The sequence below is a fragment of the Pagrus pagrus genome (assembly GCF_965226575.1).
Source record: "Pagrus pagrus genome assembly, chromosome: 10".
Lineage (NCBI taxonomy): Eukaryota > Metazoa > Chordata > Actinopteri > Spariformes > Sparidae > Pagrus > Pagrus pagrus.
Window position 1 is genome coordinate 11,569,927 of NC_140194.1, and position 16,570 is coordinate 11,586,496.

General features: G+C 39.9%; 1 protein-coding gene across 1 annotated transcript in view; it reads left to right on the forward strand.

Moving 5' to 3' along the window:
• Positions 1 to 5,039: 5,039 nt before the first annotated feature.
• Positions 5,040 to 16,570, forward strand: part of ccdc33 (coiled-coil domain containing 33) — a gene marked incomplete at its 5' end in the record, with an annotated part of 37,314 nt that continues 25,783 nt past the window's right edge. Inside the window, 2 exons of the mRNA XM_084363129.1 lie at positions 5,040 to 5,077; positions 11,891 to 12,015. Coding sequence (XP_084219255.1) covers positions 5,040 to 5,077; positions 11,891 to 12,015 — 163 coding nt within the window. The remainder of the gene's footprint in view (positions 5,078 to 11,890; positions 12,016 to 16,570) is intronic.

Below are 16,570 nucleotides of genomic sequence, written 5' to 3' on the forward strand. Positions count from 1 at the left end.
AAACGTTTAATATGATATTGGAATAAAAATCCAAAGTAATGTGTGTTTTCCATTGCCAGAATCAAACCTTAAATGACTCCTCCATGGGGTTTGTAAATCCAATATCTGGTTATTTTGCATGCCTTTCAGCAGAGCATCATTTGTGCCACTGGGCCTGAGTTTGACCAGTTCTCATAAGAGGCGATGCCTCCCGGTCTGCGAGCGTTAGATTTTTTTCTGATGAATAATGTATTCATCGTCTGAAGCTGCAGACGCGTCTCTCTGTGTGTTCAGAGATGCTTGACTTTCACACATCTCTGCTGGAATGAGGCTGAATCAAGAGCTTGTCTCGGTTATCAGCAGCTGTGGGGAATATCCTGCCATGCACAAAAAGACACGGAGAGAACATTTCTGTGATGTTGGGATGTTTCTCAGGCTACATTAGGAGGCGTTATAAAGGTGATGGTATGACCACCCACTCATTGGCCACACAAGTGGAACTCTGGCTGATTTACATAGGTTTTTTATCTTTCCTTTCGGTCATAATTATAGTGGATGGCATGAATTTGCATTTAAATGGCAAGTACAATAAAATTGCGGGATATTATTATAATACAGTGCCATAAAATACACTAGTCTGCCATGTATACTACCTTTTTGAAGCTTGCAATCTTTCAATATTGATGAGCTGTGTCAGAGAAATGTTGAATTAACTCAAGTTTTAGGCTGTATTTTGTGTTGTTGTGGGAGTTAAAGGTCATATTGATAACTTTTATGTAGACAAATTTTTTTTTTTAAATAATACATCTATGGAGTTTGGGGAAAGGTGCAGAATCTATTTTCCTTAATAACATCGATCAACAGTCTTTGTCGTTGCAAGTTTGTGGGGGAAAAATAGTAAAAATAGCTGACAGCATGCGCCCAGCATGTACGGTCTTAAGCTGGCTAGTGTTAGCAAAGTTAACGTTATTATAGATGTTAGCGTTTGCTGGCGTTGGTGTGAGCTGGTTAGTGCTAGCAATGTGCTACAACAAACTGGCAACCACTTAAGGGGACAGAGGATTTGAACGACAGCCGTGTGACATGAAGGCAAAGGAAGCGGGGAGATGGTGCACCAAGTTTAGCGGCTGAATGTTATCAATAACAGCTTTTAATGGATTTTCCGGTCTAAATACATATATAGTATAGTATATACTGCATATCGTTGGGTGTCAGCTAGAGATGGGACGATGAAAGATTTTTATCTTGGATCACATTAAAAAACACACAAAAAAATATCATGGTGGATTTTCATCATCGGGATAATCGTGAATATCCTCAAACGAATGACTTGAAAGGCTTTCTAGCTCACTGACGTACAGTCCAATATTGGTTTCCTGATTTATTTTGAATGAACTAAGCCTGTCAGGCTGAAGGAATGGCTTGCACAAAAACAAGTTCAACCTGACGTGTGTAAATACTACAGGGAGATGAGGTTACCAACATTTATTCACCCTTTATTTGTGCAGGAAGAACTCATGAGTGATGATTCTTTGATTGTTTTTCGCAAAAAAAAGACATGTGTCCTATCTGTAATGCAATGAAAATATTCATTTCCTAACAAAATTTAAGGTTAAAGTGATTCCAGTATGTTTTGATGCAGTTTTAGAGAGAAGGGTAGCAATCATCCCAGAGTTTGAGACTACTGAGTGGGAGCTGCTGAACTGGATCAATATTAAGGATCACATTGCTTCCACTGGGATAAAACGCAATCTGATCTGTTTTACTTTAATAAAGCAAATTATTGCAGCATAGGAAAGATGGTCTCTTATCAACACAGGTATCAGTTTCTACCTGGTCTCCTGTCAGCAGAAGGATTTTGACCCGCAGTCATAAAACGTTCTTATTTTGAGGTGTGTTACTGAAGCTGCTGTTGTCTGAGATAAACTCAGTAACTTCTGAACATGTCGGACAAGTTATGGCAGAAAAAAGATAAGGAAATGTTACGCGGCTGATGTGTTATCATAGTTTGATATAACAACAGGTAATATTTTTACATGTATGTTTATTACCTTACATAAGTTGTAAATAGCTATGATGGCTATGTAACACATAAAGGTGTAGATAATACATTGATTTGCATAGTGCAGAGTCTGGTTTGGTTTGGGGTTACCAATCACCCCTGTCACTGTTAATGGATCGCAGTGATTGCTTTGAACACAGGGATGTGGTCAGCGTGATGATTTGTAAAAGTCACTTTGGCACAAATGGCCAGACGCGCGGGAATCCTGATGTTCTCTGAAGCTGACGGTAAATCCCAGTGAGACCGTAGTGCCGTCAGACCACGCAGGTCTCCTGCAAAGATCACTCACGCCAGACTCCATTAGCAAAAGGCTGCTCTCCACATGTCACCGCCTGAACAAAGACGCATGTATTCATCCGACACTAAAGGAGGAATGTTGGCAGCCATAAATAAGGTTTTGGTAAACACTGTCTGACACAAGAAAAGGCTTGCGTAATTTATAAAAAGCAACGTCGTGTGATGCTTAAACTCGAGTATTTGCTGTCGTGCTCGACTTAAGTGTTCGACTTGAAACAGGTCGGTGACGAAATGGAAGTTTCAGATAATCCGAACTGATGTGTTTCAGAGTGAGGATCAGATGATAAAAGAGAGTGGTGATTCCTAAAGACAGGAGATGATTGTCAAAGCAACATTTGTGTCACCTCCTGCTCAGGAAACCTGCTCTGTAATTTGTCGACAATATGTGATGTTATTTCTGCAGAGCGCGCTAATGAATCCTCCACATAGGAGAAAGAAACATTGAAATCATTTAGCGAGATTGTTTCTGTCCTCTTTTTGGGAATATCCGCCCAGTATCACGTTACAGCGTTTGCGGTCATAGTTTCCCTGATGTATTATCAGTATTGGTTTTGATATCCACCTGCTGTCACAGTGACATCATGCTATCGATTCCCCAGATGACGTCCATGGAGAACTGAGTCATGTTTCCCGGAGAGGTTTGATGATAAACCAGGGAGAAAACCCCTGTGGGCGTAGTTTGGGCAGGGCAGAATATGGTATCATGTTCCTCTTGTTTTTTTTTATTCCAAGGTTCGAGAATGCTGCTTCAAAGACTTTTCAGATCATCATGGTCCTTACCTTCCTCGACAGGCTACTCGCTGTGTGATTGGATTATAAAAACGCCTCCTCGAGCTGGAGGAGTCACGCAGCTCTCTTTCACGTGACCTAGACCTTAATTAGTACGGTAGCAGATTGTCATTTGCATGTTCGTGCCCCGGTGAGTAGATGGGAGGTGGCGTGCATATGGGGGAAGGATAGTGGCACTTCAGGGCCAGTTTGCTTAACAGACCCCAAAGGTGCCGTCAATTCAGAAGTGTTGTTATTGTAGCTGATTATAAGAGCGGATACATTTCTTGTGCCTAATTTCCATTACAATTAAATTTGTTTGTGATGCACAGGTGCAGTTAAACGATTATTTGTGTGGCAATTTACAAAAAAAATCATCAAAGCATCACAAATACTTTGTGTATTTTGAAGATGGAGAAATAGTCTTTGAGTTTCAACATCACTCTGCTGTTTGTAGGCGTTTGATATGCACAACAGATAAGGAAACTCTACAAAGCGTTATTATTTTTCAAAGTGTACCCTGATCCTGACAAAAGATCCTCCTCATACCTGCTGGGAATTTGTTCCTCTGGAGAGCAGGGCTGTGCAGGCACCGCGAGACTCCTCCTTTCATTCAGCAGGCAGCAGCTTTAAGACGTTACACGCCTGTGGCTGTTTGCTTTGTTCTTACATTGACAGAACATCTATTCTGTGGTATCAGGCTGTGATTTTGTAAATTATTGGACTGTGTCGTGAAATGTGTGCACATCGAATGCTGGATCATTGATATTGAAAACATAATAGTGCAGAGTATTTCTCATTATATGTGAGCTTTTGAAAACCAACAGAAAAAGCAGCTACAGTAGAGTGATTTATTGACCAGGTTTCTTGTTTTCACCTGTGGTTCAATAAACTCTCCTTTACTGCCTGTAGTAATTATAATTAAACATGTTTTTATCCTTTACTTATCAGAATCCGTATCTTTTCTCCGAGTAAGAGCAAGGACTTTGTTCTTGTACAACACTTCAAGTTTCTAATTGTCCGTTTGTATTTTTCCGCTGTGCTGAATCAATTTTTTTGTAGATCATTATCTCTGTCATTTGTCAGGCTGGTTGTCAGTTGTACACATGCTGCTGGCCAGTTTAATATCTCCGATCATCACTCACACTGTTATTAAGCTGCTAACAGCAACTCATGCAAATATTCACTGCAGTAATTTGCATTTACGCTGCTGACGCAGATCAGTGCTCCACTGTCTATTGTCTCCTGTAGCAAATGGATTCTTTCACATGTTCTCTCATGTAACATGTGTTTTTCTGAGAAAATGGAAGAAAAAAATGTTATTATCCTGCACTCCATACTGACCGCTCACCCTCCACTGAGTGTTTTGTTGATTGACAGCGAGAATCCCTGAAATCCTCTGCTGACATGTTATTGCTCTGGGTCAGAAACAGGCAACCCGGAGTTAGCCTTCATACTCCCCCACATCTACTCCCTGCTTTACTGTCCACTATCTTTCTGCCTCCTTATAAAATTTCTCGCCCTGCTCTGAATTATTGACTAGTCCTGAGTCCCGTGAGACTGAGCTAGTGGTGTGTTGTTGTCCATCAGCAGCAGCACAGAGCTTTTTTTGTTGAATCCCCAAACTGAAAAGAAGACATGGTCAGATTTATCATGTTCAGAGTCTCAGGTAAGGGTAAGGAGACCATTTCACTTCCCGCCATCTAATAACGGCTACATTCTGTACTGGCAGGAGGATATAGTGTATGAATAAATCCATATTAATTGAATTGCTTTAGATTGCTGGCTGCTATATTCCTGCATACAAAGTGCCATTAAATGTTATTAGATGCTTTACTTTATATATACACGTAACTTTATCCTCAAATTTGACCTTTAACTCAAACTGTAATCATAATAGACGCAGTGCAAGCTGTAACTAATAACATCAACGATGGCCGCAGTCCACTCAGGCGCTACAGTGCTGCTCTGGTGAGCTGTCACGATATCAGATTTTCACAAAAACAAAAACAAATTCACAATAATGATATTATCTGTAGACTTTTTTTTTTTTTTTTTTTTTAAATGCTTGCTATCAAATCTCTCTTTAACTTTTATTACTGTGTTTTTTGTCTCTTTTTTTGGGGCATTTGAAGTACGAGAGAGTCAGTAACCATACTGTAAAAAACATTAAGAACAAGAACAATTAATATCAACTACTCACTTAGTTAAAAGGTAGATGAACTCATAAACAACATGGACATTATCATATGTGTATTAACACTATCAGTCTTACCTGGAAAAGGTCTAAATTAGGTCATTTGTTTTATCTTATTCTTGTAATTTATTGATTGGCTTGTTTGTGTGTCAAAATGTGCACCTTCTAAGGTCAATCCATCGCAGGAAACAGATTTTTAAAATTATCAGTATGTTCAGCTGATAAGATACTAAGAATTACAGCACACTATCTGCCTAACATGACACATACTAGTATGAAAAAACACACACATAAGGGACAAATCTGTTGATATTCAGTGTTCAGTGTTTACATCTTCCCATTAATTGCCCCAAAGCAAAGTCCCTACTGAGGACAAATGAGCTTGTCATAATGTGTCTTGAATATATTGATTTATTTAAAAAAGATCAGTCCTTTCTTAAATGAAGTGGGCGCTGCAGTTTTCTATCTGTTGTGACTACAATTTTTTGTATTTTCAGCAGGACAACGAACTGTAATACCCAGACTAACTTCATTTTATCACATCCAGCTACCTTTGAATAGACTCCACTCACAGTATGATGTTACCGCACACTCTTGCTGAATCATTGAGGTTTTGCCTGGATATTTTGATAACTTTAAAAAGCTGATGCAGATCCTGTGACAGGTCGGTTTTCATCATAACCGTTTAAACTGGGCAACCTGAGCCCGTGCCTGGAGACCGCAGGTTGTGCAGGGGAATGTCGATTCATGTGGCGCTGGAGAAGACCTCGCTGCTGAAGATGAATGCTGCTTCATTGTGCTTCATTGTCCTGAACTAATTATTCCAGTGACAAGTGTGACATCAGCCCCCACCCCGGCTCTGAACAGAGGTTTGAACAGTATTGAGAGGCTCAAGGTTGCCTTCTGATGTGACTTTAGATTGGCTTGAAACCCCGCTATGAAAAGCTTCTGCTGCACGTACGGCGTTGTGTGTTGTGAAATTACCTGTTGCTTAGGAACCAATGTGACTCGATGCATGAGAGCTGGACTTGCCAAGGTCTTTGAACACAAGAATCCTTGTATACTTTAGTGTTAAGTCAAATGTAAATGACTGATATTTTTCTATATACTGTAAATGGTACTACGTGGCTCAAATTTAAAAGCAAACTACCTTTTTTGTCCTCCTCCCATCCTGCCGAGGAGTTCGATAAATCTCTTATTTTGCTAATATGAACATGGTTGTGAATGATAATACCGTAATCAACATATATTGTGTTACTCATTCCCTCCTTAGCATACTGTTTCCTCTATAAGCGTTTTCCACAAAAGGAGGTGTGAAAACATCTTTTTCAGGTTACTGACAGATGCAGAGGCGTTGGGAAACAACGCCCACGTGCTCGGCCCCTGAGCAGGGGTTGTCATTGTCACTACGCTGATTAAATTGCCACATGAGAGATGTGGTTTACAGCTATTTGAAATAGTGTGATTATCATATCTGAAGCGCTACACGAAATGCATGAATGAAGATTATAAAATCCAAATAATGCACAACATCTGTCCCATCATGTTGCTCCTCTTCCGGTGAACCGAGTTTTATTTGTTTCTCAGCAGGTTTTTAAAAGCTTTAGCTTGAGTGTCTGAAATTTTAAAAATGTATGAATATTCTCAGAATTATTAATGGGTATTGCAATGTTTAGGTTGACCCCATTTTTTACCTTTTCCTTTTGACATTTCTTTTGGAAAATGCACTAAAATGTTACTTTTTCCTTAAGCGACTCGGCCATTTTTGAGAGGAAAACTTGCACCAAAAAAATCTCTGTTTTAAATTTTTTATGTTGCTTTTAAAAAGTAGAGGCAATCTGTATTACGAATCCTGCTATTATTAATTGTCACACATATGGAAAAAATATCTTATTCATGTAATGTTTGGCTTTTAATATGATGTATACTGAGTGTAAAATGTGATTTTATTAAAATGCCAGTGAATTACAAAGAGGGTCTTGAACATGCTGGCACATTTAACTGGGCATAAATGATTTTATCCAAACATAAGACAAAAAGCTAGAAAATAAAGCAGACACCTTGCTGTATTGTGAGAGAGCCGTGTGGGGGCGATTTTTACAGTGAGTGGCTTTTAAAAGCACCTAATCAATGTCTCCTCATTGCACAAAGCCAAGAAAAATCGGCCCTTGATTAGTGAATACCAGTGAAGGAGTGTAAAGCCATGGACACCGTCCCACCCTCTCTCCCTGATTTGCACTCCCACTGTGAGGAAAAGCGCCGGTCGAATGAAGGCGTCAGACGCAGTCGCCATCAGTGGGGGCAGCATCAGAGGAACAGCAGCACTTCAAATGGAATCTGAGGTTTTCAAGGCATACAGTCATAAATTTTTCATCTGCAGCCGGCTTTGAGGCAAGAGAGAGGGGGCAGGCCAGCCAGGCTCCAATTGAAGGCTTCTAACAACAAACCAGGGCTCTCAGAGACAAAAGGTAGACGGGGGAAGGGCACTCAAAATGAGAAACAACAAAAATCTTTTGTTTACAATAGATGAACAAAGAGGCTGTAAATAAAGTCAACGCTTTCGCTGCCTGCAGCTGAAAAAACTGCCGGCAGAGTGGCAAATATCACGGCAGCAATCAAAAACATAATGGCAGAGCAACAACTGTGAATACTGTAATAATGGCTGCCACAACAACAAACATGAATAGATTCATCAATTGCAAGTTGCAGTTTGTTTTGCAGTCCTCTTTTCAATTGTGTTTATAGAACAATGAGCAGCTTTTGCTCTGAGGCACTTTTATTATTAATAATGTTAATCATATACACACTTTATTACGTACACCTGTACAATCTAATGAAATATAATGGGGCAGAGTATTAGAAGCACCTTTCAGTATAATGGGGCCCAGTACAATAGGAAAAACTTATTAGAGGCATCATAAATTAGTTGTATTCTATTACTGTTGAGTGCACAGCTAAGTGTCTTCTGACTTTCACACAGAAATTAATTGAGTCAGTAAAAAATGACCTTATAATGGCACTGAGCTTTTATTTTGAAATGCATCCTTCATGTGAAGAGTTCTTAATTGTACAATATGTAAGAAGTGGCCGCCTCTCGAATTCATACTCCAAACAGATAGGGGGCAGCATATCACCAGAGTAAGTGCTAACTGCTGCTACTGTTCACTGCAGTTAGCTAGTTAGCTCTGTTAGCTGTGCAGCTAGCGATCTGGACTGGTATTATGAGAAAGGATGTGCTGGGGCTAGCTGGTTAGCACGCAAACGTCAGTAGACATCTCTGCATCACAGTTCACAGACGTCTTTGACGTGGCATCAAAACTTTTATTTTGTCATTATTTTCGTAACAATTTGAACAACGTAACCCTTATTCACTGCTATAAAACAAATATACAAAGATGAACTAGGAATGAACCACAACCAGATGTGTATTTTTAGAACGGCCCCTGGTAGCCGGTGTCTCATTAGTATTCTGTAAATATTGAATGGGCACTTTCAGGACCCCACTGTTCATAGATGGCACTCTATCCCTTTCAAAATTCAGAAATAAGAAAATATTACCCCTCTCTGCACAACTTAACTTCATCAAAACCATCCTGGGCCTTTGTGTCATACGTTCCTGGCAACTCTTTATCTGTGAGGTGAAATCAGAAATATGAACCAGTGCAGTGGTAAATGCATCCTGGCCATAAAACGCCGTCCCTCATCCCATAAGCAGACATCGGAGCTATGCGGAGCGCCTGCAAATTTAATGACTGATTTTCCCGGTACTGCTGAATCCTCTGGGTGCAGAGTCTGCCCGGATGCTAATGCAGCCTGACATCTCCATCCTTGTTTAAACAACCCCTGTTATCTTGAATGGGCTACTGCAACAGCAAATTAAAGGCAACTCTCATACAAAGATCCATCTGAGCACTACTGCTCTACTTTCTCAGTGCACTCGGATCGCAGCCAGGTCGGACTTGATCCTGAAAACATTGTGTAGGCAGTTTTTGGAAGATGACAGCACTGTGCTCCTTTTAACACAACATACAAGATTGATTTTAACTCGTTAAATTGTGTTTTCATGTATGCAGCGTTTTGATACTGCAGAGAATTTAACACGTCAAGTGCAATTCAGTGCAGTTTGATGCTTCATGCAAAATTTATTCTCATACATATCAGATATATTGTGTCATCCTCTCAGCCGGGAGTGGTGACACGGGCTCCGTGGATTTTCTGAGAAACGTACACATCATCGCATGCATACTCCTAAAAGGTTAATGACATCAGAAGTAAGCGTGATAATATAGGCCTATTGATCAACGTAAATAAATATTGAACTTGAAATAAACAATTAATTAAAAAAATCTGTTTTTTGCTCTGTTCCTAAGTAAAATAATCTTACTTTCCACATTTCCAATGACAATTAATACAATGACATCATTCATTTATTCTGTTTTCTATTTACTTGCTTACTTTGCTTTTATTAGCTGCGTTTACATAATACATAATATTTCTTCAATATGGCTGAAATCACTCCAACTGTTTACATGGACGCTAAAAAAAGTGATCCGATAACAATGTGCTTTAACACGCTCCAAGCATTTAATCAGAACATAACTGTTTGACATGCACAAAGTGGTTTTCGCCCGCTGTGAAGCATCTGATCTGCCAGAAAAATAACAGAAGAGGCAGTTTTTCTTTCCCAACTGTATTGAGAATATTCAGTTTATTCATTCACTTGCACCATCTGTCAATACACTTTTCACGTTCATGTCTATTGAGCTAACTTTAGCTAATGTTGTGACGTTAACGTTAGCTGTAAAGACTGAACTTACCAGTAATGCAGCGGTCCTCTTGAGTAGGAACAGGAGCCTCAGATGAGTTATCTTCAAATCCACATCGTAGCAAGTCATGTTGGCCAACAGTCGCTCTCCCATAAGTCTGTCTGGGTCTGAACCACTTTTGGTTTATTTGATCTTTCCAAACACATCTTTACTACACTACACTACATTAGTCAGTTTTTCATGCATTCTGATTCTCTAATTTTAGTTTTACCTCTTTTGGTCGTCTGAGACTGAGTTCAGTGATGAATGTTTCCATCTCTACTCCAACAGTTATTTCTGACTACTGGAATAAACTTTCTACTGACAGTCAATTGTCAGTCTTGCCACATCTCTCTGGAGATATTGCATTTTATTAATTATAGCTTTCTCACTGCTGACTGGTGCAGATGACTCAAGGCAGTTTGATTTCATTCAATATGTAAAATAGCTTCGCATTTTGAAAGTGTGTTGTCCCCCTTCACAATGGAGGCACAATGGGAACAGATCTACTAAAGGCCACTATGGCTATTTTTTTCATTAGACTCGACTTGAAAAATCGTGAACCTTTTCTTCTCTCACAGGATAAGATTGCCTAATAAATGTGAGGTGTTACGTCCCTTCAAAGTCTTTGGCCTGCGTAAGAAAAACGCTCATGTGCTTATTAATTTCTAATTCTGGGCCAAAGTCCATTAATCCCAGCCTGCCAGCCATTTGAAAAGATTGTGATTTTGTTGAGCGATGGAAGGAATATGAATGTATTCTGTGGGGAGTCCAAGTCCAGCAGTGGTATCTGGATGAAGCTATGCATTTGTTCATGAGATTAAGGTGCAGCGTGGTGTCACAAGGGCAGTCAGGCCTCGAGCTGTATGACTGGAAGCAGGTGGCACGTTTCTTACATCCTCGCTAAGAGGGATTAGGCCTCTGAAGGGAGAGGGAGCATATTTGATTAGGCCGTTCAAAGGTTTTGGAGGATGGAGGGCTGTTCATGTGATTAGCCAGGCATTTTGAGCTGTGGAAGTGAGTTTTATAAGATCTTGTGAAAGACAACAGTGTTATTTTAGTGGAAAGGGCTGCATGGTTCTCTGCCTCCTCAGGAATGTGAGAAAGCTGGTCAGACTCTGCTGCACGAGTGCACACGGTATAAAGACATTAAACATGCTGAAGAGTCAGTTATTGATTTAATTTGCTTAAAGGTGTCATTTGTAAGAAATGACCATGATATGAAGGCATCTCCAAATACTAACTAACTAACTTACTAAATAATAATAACTGCTGCTATTTCTAGCTGTCATTACCTAGTTAGTTCAGTGAGCCGTGTAGCTATGGGTCCTATTAGATGACTCAAATATTCCTGCACTGTCAACTCACACCACTAGCACAGGAGCCTCAGACCGCTGGAGCTAGCTGGTTGGCATGCTAACTAAGATCTTACATGTTGCTCCTTTAACAGTATATTTGCGAGTTTTTTGTCATTTTTTGTACAAACCGGGGAATCGACTTATAGTGATATTTTAACTTCAACTGTTTTCCAAGGTATTTTTCTGTACAGATTACAATCAGGTTACATATTAAATGAGATATGTTAATGCGTGCTAACCTATAGCGTATTGTGCAGTTAGAAAGCACTATGGCGACATGAATCCCTGTTGTGTAACACGCAGTTTATTGGAAAAAACGCTCCTCAGAAAAAAACCTGACTGGCTTTGTTCAAACAAAGAAATTCCTGTGAGTGTGACTGTTATCTCCTCCGTATTGCATATGTTTGCATCTCTGCATTCGCAGGCAGAGTGGAGTGGATGAGTCCTGTGGGCGGAGGAGTCAGGAGGTGAGCTGTTGCACCCACCAGCCCACACACCAGGAGGAGAGACTCTCCATTGAGCTCCAGGAGCTGCAGGCCTACAGGGAGGGTGAGCAGCCAAAGAGTACAACACCACCAAATGGGACGAAGTTATTGGGTGATGCTGTGTGGGCTCCGCTTCAGATTGTACATTAGAGTACAAAGAGCTAAGAACACAGAACGTGATCTGTCTGGGTCAAGTTTTACGAACTTGTTGGAGTTTACTTTGTTATGTTGCTTTTTGACGAATCCCTTTTGAATATAAATTGGTAGTAGATTAGTATAAATTGATCTTTTAATTCTCTCACTGAATGTGGTAGGGAGGAGGAGTTTTTTAGTATTTATAGTAAAAGATTGATTAAAGTCTGGAGCTCTGGAGCTGTTAGTTGTTCATGCTGTACTCTAATATGAGTTACCAGCACAGAATACAGCAGAACTATAACTGATATTTAATTTTCGCTGTTGATTGAGATCCTGGCTGCTGTGCAGGCACTCGGTTGTAAGATTATGAAGATGTTTGTAGAGCTCTGGCCAACATTATGCAAGCTCATGCTCATGAGTTATTTCTCATTTTCATGCACACTATCTGACTCAAAGAGAAACACAGAGTTTTGTTCCTCTGTAAAGATGCAAATTTGTCTTCAGATAATTCTCAGTTTTCATGTTATGTGGGTTTCTTCGTACAATCATCAATACAGCTAACCGTTCAACTGCTGACTGAACTTCCAACATCAAGAGAAGGAAAAAATATAGATCTCTGAGGAAAGGCTGGAGGATGAAAATTTGGAGGTTTAACATTGTATGCTTCTGAGAAAGTGTTGCACTTGACTGCCCCCTCTCTGAATGTGAACATAACATATTTCCCTCTGTGGTTTATAGGAAATATTGGCAGCAAAATGTGTATCTGTGTAAAATAGCTTTCGCCTGATCCGCTCGCCGGTCCAGGAAAAGACTTCAATGTTGATGATAATTGTGGAGCATGGGTCTGCTCATTCGTGGAGCATGGTGTCTGCCTGTTAAGTGACAGAATAATTACACACAACGCTAAATGGTGCTCTCAATGAGTGTGGGGAGTGATGGCGGTGGATGTGGAGGGAATACTGATCGTCCAACAGTCCAGTGTTTCTGAAGCCTCCTCCCTTTGTTCAAGTCCCTGCTTTATTTGCCTAAGGCTGCCTCCTCCCCTTTGCGGCGAAGCGAGCTCATTGGAAGACAGCAAAGTCATGGGTTGGCGCTCAGGTCTGCAGCGTGAAGGATTATAACTGTTGCTAAGGTATTTTGAATGGTTAGTTGACCATTAGACTGGTTCATTTGCTGTCCATTTTCACCTGCCGAATGCTAGGCGATGGCATGGAATGTGTTGAAAGTGTGAAATCTCAGGATTACTCAGTTTCTCATCAGTTGGCCAGGCAGTCTACACCATCACTTGCTGTCTGGGGTTGTTGATGGCTTCAGGCAACATTTGTTGTTGAGATTTGACCTGCATCGTGCTGGATTTCCTTATATTGAACGTCTTTTTAAATTCGCTGCCAAGAGTCTTTGGCAAGGACTCCTGCCGTCGACAGATAGGCCTCTTAAATAGAAGAAGAAAAAAAGCTCAGGTTCACCATCAGTTCAGAGCTCATGTAGAGGGAAAGCTATTTCAGTGCTGCAGACTGAGCACATCATTGAATGCAGGAGTCAGAGGAGCTGTCTGTTGATTCTGTCTTAATTACTGTAATTCTGGGATATTAAAAGGATTTTTTATTTTTACCTTTCTCAATTTCTTCAGTTTCTCTTTTTAATCTCCTTACTTGTATGGCATTATAAAGTATCTCTGATGTATTGGACATCTTACTGCAGATTAGTTTGTGTTGTATCCATGTTTTCTATTTTATTTTTAGTTCATCAACCTTTAGTCCACCAAGAGAGCCTAACTTAGCTTTTAAATCTTTTTCATGTAAGTGGGAGAGAGTGTTCTGTCTACGTAGGCAGTAAAAACAATTAGTTACAAGATAATATACAAAATATATAAAATATGCAATTTCACAGCAGTTTTGTGTACATGGACATGAATTGTCATTTCATGACAGTAAAACTTTGACGTTGTAACTTTTCAGAAAGGGGCAGCATAACTGCTGACTGCTGCTTTCTGCACCCTTTGTTGTAGCTATATTTGGCTTTACTAGCTGCTGTTAGCCAGTTAGCTCAGTCAGCCGTGCAGCTAAGTGGCCCTATTAGCTGACTGCAGGTGGTCTCAAGTAACTGATTGTCAGATGTCAGTATGTGGATACAGAGGTGATTTACAGGGGCTTTACCAGGACTCTGACTCAGAAGACACGGCAGGTGGGGACAAGAGAGGTGAGAGAGACGGGCGCACATCAGCTGCAAGTGAAAAACAGAATGGAGAGTCAGAATATTTTCCTGTCTAACAAGTTTTATTTTTTATGATGCGTTAACAAGGCATTTAAGCTCGTCTTAGTTACTTAAAAGAGAAAAACTTTAATTCAAATGGCGTATGGATGTATTTTCAGTTTAGTGAGGATAATAGGTGTAAGAATTTTTTGATGTTTTGTGAGCCTATCTTGGTTAGTTATTATGCTAAGCTCGCTACTTGCTTGCATGCTCCCACCTGAAGTGGCCGTAAGTATTTATAATTTGTCCATTTCAGAATAATGTATTCATTCCTGCAGCACATTTCTTTGAGTTAACAAAATACGGCATTTGTGAACGGCGCTGGAGGCGCAGGAAGGTGGTTGGGTTGGATGACGGGACTACGCAGTGCAGGATTGTGACATTAGAAGCAGGATGTGTGTTCATGGATGGAAATTTTCCATTTGACAGTCATGCTGAAGGTCATGAAAATAAAAGGAAGATTTGTGCACATGTACATGAATCATATCGGTTAAATGTTGTGACCATTTCACAAATTGTTGTGATACTAGGCTGGAATATGCCATTAATTAGAATGAACATGTTTCTATCTATTCATCTGCAGTAAGTGTACTTATTGTAGCATCACCACCTTCCTGCGTTAACACCCCTGCAGCCTTTCCTCTGTTACAACTTGGAGCCCGTCCAGGTGAGCTCACACATCCAAACAAAGACACACACTCCAAAGTCTCTGTCTGGATAACAAACTGGTGCAGAGAAATATGTTAAGTTCATGTTACTGCGCTGGACTGAAGGTGACATTGTTTTTTGCCTACCTTTCACCACCTCCCTGCACCTCCACCTGTCATCTGATTGGTAGGACAGCGTGTTATTTCCTCTCCATCAGTTGAACTAAAACAAGCACAGTGAAACGCTGTCAGCACTTGTCTCCTGCTACCTCTCTGCCCTACTACCCTCCTCCTGATACTCCAGTTTAAATTTAGGTTCACCTCAGACCACACACCATTATTATGTCTGCGTATAAAGGGGAGATGAGAGCCGCTGGCCCTGTCTGTGATTCTGGAAGAGCTCATCATCCGAGCTGTGTGCAGCAGCATGAGGCTGAGCTGCCTGGGACTGTTGGTATTGAGCAGGGAGGAGCGCCCCGGGCACAATCCATCAAAAAGAAGCTGTTTGCACTGTGGGAATAGCCATGAATAATCCATGCTTTCTTTACCCTTTCCTGTGTTACTATGCGTATCCCATTACATTCTCCGTTGCCTTTTCTTCAAACATCCGACTGCTGTATTTGTATTAAACATTTTTTTTAGATTCAGTAATGATTTAAGGATATCTAGGACTTATTATGGCCTTAAAAGCATATTACTGAAAGAAACAAAGCAGATATGTTGTATAGACTGTCTGATATATTAGTTAATCCTTAATTTATGGTCTTACTGAGATCAAGATGTCACTGAGATCTGTTAAAGGATTTTATGATATATAGCATGTCAAAACCAAAGCGCTTACCTGCCAGAATGAGACTAGAAATTTCCATCAAAAATAGCAGGACTAAACCCCCCATTTTTAAACTAAAACTGCTTACAAATGTCTTTTTCTTACCATATTTACTTGACTCAGGATAGCAAATATGGTTCTACACGAGGTTAAATCAAATTATTATTCTCACTGTGCTGCTACTGAAAGAAAAAGTAAGTCAAGGTGAACAATCTCCTAGGGTAAAGGACTGCAATCACATGTATTGTGAGTTTAATGCCCCTGAGGTTAGTCTTTATTATTTTTTTTCTACTTTTGATAATTTATTCCTGGAAAACATTATTATTATGATTCACAAACTGCCCTAGTGATTTTTTGTACTTTGTGCTATAATAACTCCATATACTATTTTTAGTGCATCTCATCGCCAGTCGGGCTGCTACTAATGATTATTTTCATTTTCAGCTAATCTGTTGATTATTTTCTCAGTTAGTCAAACGTGACCTATGTAGTTTTGGGGAAGGAATTTTAATCTGAAGAGAAAGACCTTTGATTTTTTTTTTAATGCTGAAACAAATTAAACAAACTCTCTTTGTGTTCATGACTGAATAAACTGAATAAACAAACTGACCTTAAAGGACAACACAATTTCATACTCTTTTACTTTGTTTATATTTAAATGTCTTGTTTTGTCCTCCAACCAAAGATGTTCATTGAATCATCATAGAGGAGTAAAGAAACCAAGAAATATTCACATTTCAGAAGCTGGAATCAGA